Raw genomic sequence first — 11,062 nt, forward strand, 5'->3', positions numbered from 1 at the left:
CGCAACAGCAACCCGTTTGAGAGCCAACATAATTGTGCCTCCTGAACACTAGCCGGCGCTACTGTTTTAGCGTAACAGTTCTTGTAGAAATGTTCAGTTTGAAATGTAGCGAAGCTAAGTGATTAGCTACCACCTAGCTCGAGTCTGAACCCAGAATTGGTATTTAACATTTTAACCCCAAAATGTCAATATTCGTCGAAAACCAACAACGCTTATGGAGCAAAGTAACGACGTTAAAGTGATGCCAGTGAATTCCGGTGAGATAATTTTTGAAAACACACATTTATTTAGGAAAGACAGAAGACTGTGGGTTAGCTACACTACACGCAGACTAATAATGTGGGGCAGAATGTTAACTAGTCAAAAATGACGCCGTTCTAACAATGCAACAATCGCTTAGTGTCGTTTTTAACTTGCATTTGGTGATTTGCTATGTATTTTTTCATATATCGCACGAGAAATCGTGGACTATTGTTTAACGTTATCTCTGCTTGTCCGACCATTGTTCATGTTATTCGCTTTTAATATACAGCCGCATGTTTAATAATCATGTATTCTCTGTGGGGGGAAAAAGCGGCCGTTCGGTCATCTTCAAACTCTGTAATTTAGAAAAGATAAAAAAAAGACAGTATCTAGTATTTTTTCTTTGTTTCTCAAATAGTGTAATTAAATGGCATTTGTGTATTTCGTTCATGTTGGACATCAACAGGGGCGACATTACTAGCATTCAAGTTTCAAGAGTCTGTTTATTTTGCTTTCATAAGAGATTATCCATTTCTGGGAACGAGTTGACCTTGTCTGCATGACGTGAATCGCCGTGCTCACGTCTACCCAATTTTCAATTCAGTGATTCAGAGTTGACTATGAGCTCCATATTGGCCCAGGCTTCCGCCCCAGGCACACCATGCAGGGTATCGCCTGGGGAAGGAAATCAGGTACATTGGATTAACAACTTCAATTTAAAAAAATCTATTTACTTTGCACACATATATATAATATATCAAAATAATTCCAGGTTCAACCCAAAGCTCCCCTCTTGCAAATACTGCGCATTGCTGGAGCCCAGGAGGACGTCTTCACACTCAAAGAGGTGAGCTGTCAAGTAAATGGGTAGCACAGATACCAACTACTAAATACAATTTACTCATACAAAGTGACCAAGAAAGGGGCACCTCCAAACTTGAAAACTCTCAATGCTGATACATTTAGTAGTTCTACTTCGAAATATCCGTTGGATGACACCGCAAGGCATTATTTTTACAATACGTTTTGGTTCAACTGAACTTTTTCTGAGTGTTACAGCAAGTGAGTTTCCATTGTATCTGCTTGTGTATTTGTGTCTATAATGTTTTGGGATGTGTGTAGGTAATGCATTACTTGGGCCAGTACATTATGGGAAAGCAGCTCTATGACAAACAAAGGCAGCACATTGTCCATTGCCAGGATGACCCTTTGGGAGAGCTGCTGGAAGTGGAGAGCTTCTCTGTGAAGAACCCAAGGTAAAACAACAACATGTATTTGTTCAAAATGTAGCTATTAGTAATTATGTCTTTTTCCCTAATTATTGTGGCTTTTTTTTGACAGCCCGGTGTATGAAATGCTCAAAAAATATGTCATCATACTCGATGGTGCTGGTAAGTGACACAGACATGTCAAATGCTGAACTCTCATTGTCTTATTGCTGATGTCTTTTTCCTTTGCTTTGAATTTTAAACTAAATATTTTAAATGATGCAAAATTTAGATCCCGAGGACTAATTCTGGTTATTTCACAACCATATTCACCATAGTCTAAGAGTGTGTTTGTGACGGATGTGTGTCTTATGAGGATCAGAATAGAAGAATAAACAACATTTTGAGCCATTGTCACAAATCACCAAAAACAAAGGCCTTAGTGAGAGAGAGAGAGTGGTGTTCTTGTTTCTGTTACTGTGTCTTATCTGAAATGCAGACGCTGCAGAGAATCTTTCTGTGGGCCCTGAGTGTGTTGAGGGCGGAGTGGAAGATCGTGGTCAGGTAAAACTGAAACATGGTGCTTAGAAGAAACGGAGCCCCCAACCTTTCTCGCCTTACTACACACAACTAGCAAACTGAGTAAAAATATGTTATACTGACAAGGGTGATTGATGTTTTTTTAATGCTTTTTGGCTATTTCCTGGTCATGCTTTTGAAGTCTTGAGTTGGCAAATCTGGAGCAAATATTGCCGTTCAGCTTGACCAGCTCTCTTTGGCAAAATGATACCAATTTAAAAACCAAAGTAAATAGAAGATACATTTTAATTTCAATCATAATAACACATTTACCGTATTTTGCGCACTATAAGGTGCACCTGAAAGCCTTCTTTTTTTTTTTCAAAAGCTGATCATGCGCTTTATAATCGGGTGCACCTTATATATGGAAAAAAATCAAAATATGGCATTCCGTGACGGGGCACCTTATATATGGGAAAACATTTTAAAATATGTTATTCATTGAACCTGCGCCTTATAAACCGGATATAGTCCGGAAAGTACGGTACTTTAAAAGCGCTTTTTATCACACTCAGAGGCTTTACAAGAGTTTAGAATGCAGAAGTTTGACTTTACTCTCACTCCATTTTAATTGAGTCTTTGTTTTCACACATTTTTAAAATCCAAAATGCTAAAGTGTGCAGCACAGTTGCTAAGATACTGTAGCTTAGAATAGTTTTTGCCTTGTGGACTACGAATGATATTGCATCAGAATCCTCATATTTTCAAAACCATATTTTTTTCACCTCTCCCATAATAAATTTAATTAAAGCAGTCAAGTAAAAAAAACTGCAAATTTTTATATATTTCCCTATTCTAAACACAATCTTCTGGTTCTGGTTAATACATTTGTGGATTAAAAATCAAACAGAATATAATTATCCACCCATTTTTGTCCAATTTGGGACACTGCCATTTTGTTTTAGTTTCAATTCGTGATTAAAATATCCAAGTGATGTTTCTGCCACACCAATGACAAAATGTATACGGTATCACCCAAATTAAGAAGTTTTACCTCTCAAATTTTCCACAGGGATGAACTAGATGCCAAAAGAGAATATTTGAATCTCCCCTGTCAGTTGGTGTGTAGTGAGATGAGGCGGTAGGGGCTGCCGTCTTTGGTGTCCTTTTTGTACAGAGTGGCACCGTCTCTGTACAGCCTCATCCTCGGTCTAGCTTGGTGGAAAGGGTTCGCCTCTTTGGTGCGCCCCACCGGCTCCACTTTGGATGGGGGGACAGAGTCACTTTCTCTGTCTGTCTCAGAGTTCTCTGCTTCAAAATGGAGGATCGTAGCTCCCAATCAAAAAAAAAAAAAAAAAAAAGGCCAAATGAGCACCTCCCCCGAACGTCTTCTCTTGTCACCCTCTTCATGTATTGTTTCCCCTTCTCTCATTTCCTCTTTGGAAACTGCTTAAAGGACAACCGACACCATTTTTTTGTTTCCTAACTGACATTAGAAAAACGTTTTATAGCATCTAAAATACCCAATACTGATATTTTTAGTCAAATGCTAAACACCAATAAAAATGACTTAAAGTGTGTTAAATCTGCAAAAAATGGAGCTGCGAATTGGGCATTTTCAGAAAGGCCCGCCCCCAGTTCGTGACGTCACGCCAAGACGTCTTGCCTTGCTCGAGATTCAAAACATTGGCTTCAGATTCAGACAAGATGCTTTCTTGTCACACATCCAGTTATGTATGTGATTCAAATAGTTCTTAAGAGGAAAGCTTAAATGTTTGCAATCGATTAAAGAAGGTCTTCCGGGTCATTTTGAGGCATCAAGACTGATGTGTAGTGACCCAGAAAATGCAGAAGATGGCGCCAGAGCTCAGTTGGAAATTGGTTGATTTTTCACCTTGGAATTTGTCAGCGAATATCAAATAGTAGTCTTGGTGCAACACACAACGATTCACCATCGCGTTATTTATGTGTTTTCCTTCTAATTTCGCCATCAACACGAAGTTTTCAGACCAAACAAAGTACCGCAAAATGCATTGTGTGTCCTTTCTCGGTCAGGGGCGTTCCTTCTGTGACGTGAGGACTCATCACCAACTCAAAAACAAGACTTCCGGAATATTCAGCGCAAGTCTTAAAACGTAAAATATACCAATATGCGGTGGAATCTTAGTAAAATACGCCCAGTAGAAGTCATTTGAAGCCATTTTACAAATTGTGGACACAACTTGTCCGGAGACGTCGGTTGTCCTTTAATGTGGACCAGGACCACCTGCGATAGACAAAAATCTGCTAAGTAGGGTTTGTCAGAAGTTTCCCCAACCGCTTCAAATTCCCGTTATTAACAATAATTTGATGTTGATTTTCTAAATATTGTTTCATACTTTGGGAAAGCTACAACTTGATGAGATTGTTTCAGTTGTGTAACATCTCAAATATTATTTTTCACATCAACACAAAAATGAGCTTTGACCTTCATATATTTTTAACTCTTGAAAAATTAGGATCCTCATAAAATTGCAACTTTATTCTTTCAGTGTGTCTCTCCGTTATCAATATATTGTTTCCGTATGGCTCTCATACACCATTATTGAAAATACAAAAAAAGACAAATAGGTGACTGTAGGTGGTCAATAGCATTTGTGTGAAAATAAATGAAATAGCTCTGTTTTCTTTCATTCTGTCATTCATCCATAAATGCCCCCACCCTTCTTACTGTTTCCTCGGGCCCCTTAAACAAGAGGCCATCTTGACAAGGAGCTGCGAATCCTCCAAGTAAACCAGTTGCGGCTATGTGGTCTAATGGTTTTTTTTTCTGCCCCCTGTAGATCTTTGGGGGTATGGTGAAAGCAGGGCTGGAGGATGCCAGTGACAGGCCTCCCCTGCCGACCTGCTCCCAGAGAAGACCTCGAGAGCCTGATGACGGTAAACAAAAGCTCCGAACCATACTCGTATACTGTTCAAAGCTCTAAAATGTATTTATTTTTTGCAACCACATTCAAGACTCCCTTGAAGGTTTGCCTCGCTCTGCCTGCAAACGACCCAAATTAGATGTCACTCTTGATGACTGGGACCTCTCTGGCTTGCCCTGGTGGTTTTTGGGCAATCTCCGCAGTAACTACAGCCGGCGGAGCAACGGGTCTACGGATATTCACACCAACCAAGTAAGTAACCCATGTCACGTTTGTCTTTTTCAGCTGTTTTCTTTTAAAGGACAACCAACGTCTCTGGAAAAGTTGTGTCTATAATTTGTAAAATGGCTTCAAATGACTTCTACTGAGCGTATTTTACAAAGATTCTACCGCATATTGCTATATTTCACATTTTAAGACTCACGCGGAATATTCAGGAAGTCTTGTTTTTGAGTTGGGGACAAGTCCTCACGTTACGTCACTGAAGGAACGCCCCTGACTGAAAAAAAAGGACACATTGTAACAGTCCTTCCATCACGTCAATGCATTTTGCTGTACTTGTTTGGTCTGAAAACTTTGTGTTGCACCAAAAAGAGGCAGAAGAGGGCGACAAAGCTCCGTGTTAGGAATTAATCAGCCTGTGGAAACGGGCTGATTAATTCCTTACATGGAGCTTTGTCGCCTTTTTCTGCCTCTTTTTTTGGTGCTACATTTCCCCTCAATGTTGCCTCAAAATGGCACGGAATAAATTATTTAATCAATTGCAATGTATGCTTTCCTCTTCAGAACTATTTGAATCATATTCATAACTGGATGAGTAACAAGAAAGCATATTCTCCGAAACTGAAGCCATTTTTTGATTCTCCAGCAAGGCAAGACGTCTTGGGGTGACACCCCGAACAAGGGGGCGGGGCCTTCTGAAACTGGCCACTTCCGGGTTCATTTTTTTTTGCAGATTTTAGACACTTTAAGTCATTATTATTGGTATTTTGCATTTGACTAAAAATATCAGCGTGTTTGGGGTGTTTTATGTGCTATAAAACATTTTTCTGATGTGAGTTAGGAAACAAAAAAGTGATGTCGGTTGTCCTTTAATTGACAAACAGTTGTTGGTTTGACTGATGTATCCGCTGTCTCCTGCGCAGGAAGAGGACACGGCCATCGTGTCGGACACCACGGACGACATATGGTTTTTGACGGAGGGTGAAAGTGAGCAAGTGAGCGTGGAGATGAAGGACGCTGCGCTGGAAGAGAGAAGCGCAGGCGAAGGAGAAACACCGCTTGATGAGGAGGATGGAGGGGCAAAGGAGGAGAAGGGGGATCGAGAGGTGAGCGAGGCTAAAAAAAAACAGGTCGATCTTGATTGAATTTGCCATTTGGCGGCCGACAAGGCGATCAAGCTGGCCAAGTTGCGAGCGGTTTTCAGTCAATCGCGGTGGAATTTACAATCGGGAGTTTTTACAGATCAATTGATGGGATTGTTTTGCGTTCAGATGCAGGCGGAGCCGGAGGAAGATTCTCAGTGTCTGAGTGATGACACAGACACTGAGATTTCCACACAGGTTTGTATAAATACTTTTTTTTGTCTCTTTGTCTCGAGCCTCACTTTGACTGACTTTCATCCTTATGAAAACTCATGAAATACCTAAAATTAAGAGGAAAATACATTTTGTGCGCGCATGTGTGATTTATCATGCTGAAATCATTCCCGCAGCCTCGAGACTGACTGAGGAAGTGTGCGAAGCCCGTCATTCATTCATTCATTCATTCATTCATTCATTCATTCATTCATTCATTCATTCATTCATTCATTCATGTATTCGTTTTATTTATTTATTTATTTATTTATTTAATATATAATATTTAGTTTATTTGTTTATATATTAAACTCATTCACTGATGTGCAAATATTGTATTTAGGGTTTTTTACTATATATAATACAGTTCTGTTATATCGATATGATATATCGATAGTCCCGGTTATATCGATACTATTTCTATGCACGCACGGAGAAAATTACATGCAAACAGGGTCGGATATATCATAGTCCCGGTTATATCGATATTTTACTACTACTTCTAATACTATATACTACTACTGTAATAATAATTGTCATTTTCATTCAAATTAAAGGGCTCACAGTATATTGAGTTTTAGGACTACATAAACATTCAATTCAGTGTAAGAAACTCTTCTTTCATAGAAAAAAAGAGTTAATTCCTAAGTTATATTGGTCTGGAGTTATCTGAGCTTGAAATGGGGGAGGCTGTACAAAATACAATACATACGTATTGATTTATATAGCGCTTTAACAACTACTGAAGCTGTAGCAAAGCGCGAACATGGACAAAAGGCAACATTGCCAGAGGTCTGACCAGCGCTTTATCAGCACCCCCGTGAGAAAAACCAAAACCTGAACAAATTTGTGAATGGCACTGAATGAGTTTATGTCTTTATTATTGCTGTTTTTTTTAATTTAATTTAAAACAACATTTTTACTAATTTGGCATTAAATACAATAAAAAAATATATACATAACGATAAACAAAAGCAAAATGAAGCCTTGTTGAGAAAAATATCTGTAAAATAATTCTTAGAAATGAAATGGATTATTATTATTATGATTATTAGCACACGTTTAACTTTAGACAAGATGGCGTCCAACTGTGGTAGGCGATCGCCAGCGTACAAAATCTTAATTCCTGCTATTATACTTTCCAGTTCAACAAATTTAGTTTTCTAGCTAGCTTTGGAGCTAGCTTTTTCGAGCTAGCTTTCTATCTATTTGAGTTACTTCCGGGTTTAGTGAACGCTGGCGCGTGTGGCTGCCGCTGCTCACCCACAGAAAAAGTCATCCTGTGACTGTAAAGTGACCTTGAGAGTTTTGAAAGGAGCGTAGAAATGATTTATTATTATTAGTATTAATAGTATTATGATTATGATGATTATTATAAATTAAGAAAACCTAAAAACGAATTAAAATGAGCTGAAAAGTAAATAAAGACCACGATCATGAAAATGCCAAAGTGTGATGACCTCGGACTGTCCTTCTTGTCGCCAGGATGCGTGGCAATGCAGCGAATGCAGGAAGTACAACTCTCCTCTGCAGAAGTACTGCGTCCGTTGCTGGGCCCTGCGTCGGAACTGGTACAAAGACGTTCCCCGACTGGCCCACTCCCTCTCCGTCCCCGACATCCCGGCCTTCAGCTCCCTGAGCGCGCACCCCGAGGATGACGACGACAGCGACGCGGGCATCGACGTCCCCGACTGCAGTCGCACCGTTTCTGACCCGGTCATTTTGCCCTCCCACTCCACCGCCGACCGCCCGCTGCTGCCCGCCTCCATGTCCCGACGCCGCGCCGGCCCTAAAGACGGGCAGGGGTCGGGCGGGGAGAGTCAGGAGAGTCTGGGCATGGAGGTGGAGGTAGAATGCCAACCGGAGGCCTTGCTGGAGCCGTGCAAGCTTTGTCGGGTTCGACCCCGCAACGGCAACATCATCCACGGACGCACGGCCCATCTCCTCACTTGCTTCCCGTGTGCCAGGAGGCTCCATAAATTCCGGGCTCCTTGCCCAGGTTGCGGACAGATTATCCAGAAAGTTGTCAAGATATTCGTTGTGTAGATTCCATGGCTTGCATGCACTCTGTGTATCTCATTTTAGCACTTTGGCGCCTCTGAAGGATGGACGGAGTCTTATTTTGTTTGTTTGGTGCCACCTTCTAGACAAGGGATCAATAAGAGTTGAGAGATATATTTATTTATGATTTTTTTTGTGCTCTTGTTGTAAATTGATTATATCCATTGAATGGTGCTGCCAGAAAATGATTTTTTTTTTTCTCCCAATGTGCTGTGCGGGTCAATGATACGACCAGGCTGAAGAATGAAACCACAATGCTCTTATTACAATCATCTGCCTCAACTCTCCCTTCGTGTACAAATTGGGAATGCTCAATTCGTGTTTAAAGGACAACCGACGTCTCCGGACAAGTTGTGTCCATAATTTGTAAAATGGCTTCAAATGACTTCTACTGAGCGTATTTTAATAAGATTCAACCGCATATAGTTATATTTTACATTTTAAGACTCGCTCTGAATATTCAGGAAGTCTTGTTTTTGAGTTGGTGACGAGTCCGTACGTGACGTCACGAAAGGACCGCCCCCTGACCGAAAAAAGACACATTGTAGCAGTCCTTCCATCGCGTCAATGTATTTTGCTTTAGATGTTTGTTTGGTCGGGGAACCATGTTGCACCCAAAAGCCGCCAGAGGAGGGCATTCAAGCTCCATATAAGGAATTTATCAGCCTGTGGAAGCCGCAGTGCCCACTGGAGGTCGCCATTTTGTGCCTCTTATTGGGTGAGACATTTTTCCCGAATGTTGCCTCAAAATGGCACGGAATAAATTCTTTAATCGATTGCAAACATGCATGCTTTCCTCTTCGGAACTATTTGAATCATATTCATAACTGGATGTGTAACAAGAAAGCATATTCTCCAAATCTGAAGCCATTGTTTTGATTCACAAGCAATGCAAGATGTCTTGGCGTGACGACATGAACTGGGGGCGGGACTTTCTGAAAATGCCCAATTCGCAGCTCAATTTATTGCAGATTTTGGACACTTTAAGTCATTTGTATTGGTGTTTTGCATTTGACTAAAAATATCATACTGCGTGTTTTGGTTATTTTAGATGCTATAAAACGTTTTTCTGATGTCAGTTGTAAAACAAAAAAGTGACGTCGGTTGTCCTGTAACTGCTCAAATTGATATCAGCACTGCAGTCGTCGGTGTACTTTTTAGGGGGAGAAATGAATCTTTATAAAGTGACACAAATGTGACACATTTTAACGTTTTCTCTCAAGGAGGCCTAGTTGGACCAACCCTCCAATAAAGTGACAATGTATTTAATTTATTTATGCTACTTTTAAATTGAAGTAAAAGCCTACGCTTGTTCTGTTAAAAAAAAACATCAAAAGTTACAGCTCAAGTAGGCTCAATGTATATTGTAGCAAATAAAAAGGCCGAAAGGGAGATTGAGGGATGATTTGAGCTTTTCACTGCCAATGTGAGCATTTTCCATTCGTATTAGCACATTTTGTTTTCCATGCTTTTCGCGTTATTTGCAAGATTGTAATATGCAACCGCACACTTAACATTACTTTTTGAGTGATGATGTCAAGCCTTCTTCATTAGCTGTACAGATGGCACCAGGCTTCAGTGAAGTTGTTCGATGGCTCTGCCTGTGCTTTATTTCTCTGCCTGTGGGGGGTGACAAGTCCTGCGTGATGGCGGTGGTGGTGACACGCTGTACATTAGCACTAACGTAAAGCAAATGTAGATGCATGTAAGTCTGTTGTGATGACCACGATATCATCATTACAAAAGCACCGGTGAGCAACATGAGCTTTGCGTCTCTACGTAAATATGAACGTGGCTTTCCGTGTTGTCTCTCTGACCAAATAAACATATTTGCCAACCTTTATCAATGTCTGCTGTGTGAAATGTGTTCACTTTGAACTGCAGTAGTCACAAACAATTGTTGTTATAAAACTTCGTTAAGGTGGCCAGTCGTTTTTGGCTAACTCCAATTAGTTGAATGTATGAGTAAAACAAATCGATACATAAATAAATCCATAAATACAATTAATACGATAAATTGCAAAAACACCACGCAAATAGAAATACGGAGACTAAACATGCACATGTGCGAAGAGTACAGACGCTCCCCACCTTACGAACGAGAACGAAAGAAGTGAGATTTTCAAAATAAAATGTTTTTTTTTTAACATTGGTGATATTGTATAGTATGGGTATGGGTACTATGACATATACTTCATTATTATATTAACAGGGGACAGCATGGTGAATTAATGGTTAGCACGCGTGCCTCACATTCGAACAATTCTGGGTCTACATTATGGCCTTTCTTCTCCCCATGTATGCGCGGATTTTTTCGAGGGACTCTATCTTCCATTCACATTTCAAAAACAATCAAGTTAGATTCACGGAATCCTTTAAATTGGTATATTCACTGCCTTTCCGGTATTTTGCACATGTCGATTTTTCGACTTTTCTGTGTTGAGGCAAACTATGTGTGACACAATTTTGAATTCAATGTCAAGTAACTTGAACAAGTTCCTAAACGTTTTTTGTGTGCGTCTCATATCTGTGTCACAAAAATAGAGAT

At 40.2% G+C, this 11,062-nt stretch overlaps 1 protein-coding gene and 1 long non-coding RNA gene across 3 annotated transcripts; one reads left to right on the plus strand and one right to left on the minus strand.

The window, feature by feature from the left end:
- Positions 1-86: 86 nt before the first annotated feature.
- mdm4 (MDM4 regulator of p53) lies at positions 87-10,357 on the plus strand. 2 transcript variants are annotated; one of them, XM_089010663.1, is made up of 11 exons: positions 87-257; positions 765-935; positions 1,016-1,090; positions 1,366-1,499; positions 1,585-1,634; positions 1,951-2,015; positions 4,793-4,889; positions 4,968-5,128; positions 6,022-6,204; positions 6,370-6,438; positions 7,939-10,357. In XM_089010663.1, exons 2-11 carry the CDS (start codon positions 864-866, stop codon positions 8,497-8,499), a joined length of 1,467 nt encoding a protein of 488 aa, XP_088866789.1. In that variant the 5' UTR covers positions 87-257; positions 765-863; the 3' UTR covers positions 8,500-10,357. The 2 variants fall into 2 exon arrangements, with proteins under 2 accessions (XP_088866789.1, XP_088866788.1); XM_089010662.1 differs by having other exon boundaries at positions 88-257; positions 848-935.
- LOC148890057 (uncharacterized) lies at positions 727-4,807 on the minus strand. The gene is made up of 2 exons (XR_016116683.1): positions 3,025-4,807; positions 727-918 (listed from the first exon to the last, which is right to left on the minus strand). It is a non-coding gene; the product is annotated as an uncharacterized LOC148890057 (long non-coding RNA).
- Positions 10,358-11,062: the final 705 nt, after the last annotated feature.

The sequence above is a fragment of the Hippocampus bargibanti genome, linkage group LG12 (genome assembly GCF_051943395.1).
Source record: "Hippocampus bargibanti isolate YZ-2025 linkage group LG12, ASM5194339v1, whole genome shotgun sequence".
NCBI classification, from domain to species: Eukaryota; Metazoa; Chordata; class Actinopteri; order Syngnathiformes; family Syngnathidae; genus Hippocampus; species Hippocampus bargibanti.

Coding starts and splice junctions, on each gene's coding strand:
- mdm4 (XM_089010663.1), top strand. CDS start 864: ATGAGCTCCATATTGGCCCAGGCTTCCGCCCCAGGCACACCATGCAGG. Junction 936..1,015: donor CGCCTGGGGAAGGAAATCAG/GTACATTGGATT, acceptor AAATAATTCCAG/GTTCAACCCAAAGCTCCCCT. Junction 6,205..6,369: donor AGGAGAAGGGGGATCGAGAG/GTGAGCGAGGCT, acceptor TTTTGCGTTCAG/ATGCAGGCGGAGCCGGAGGA.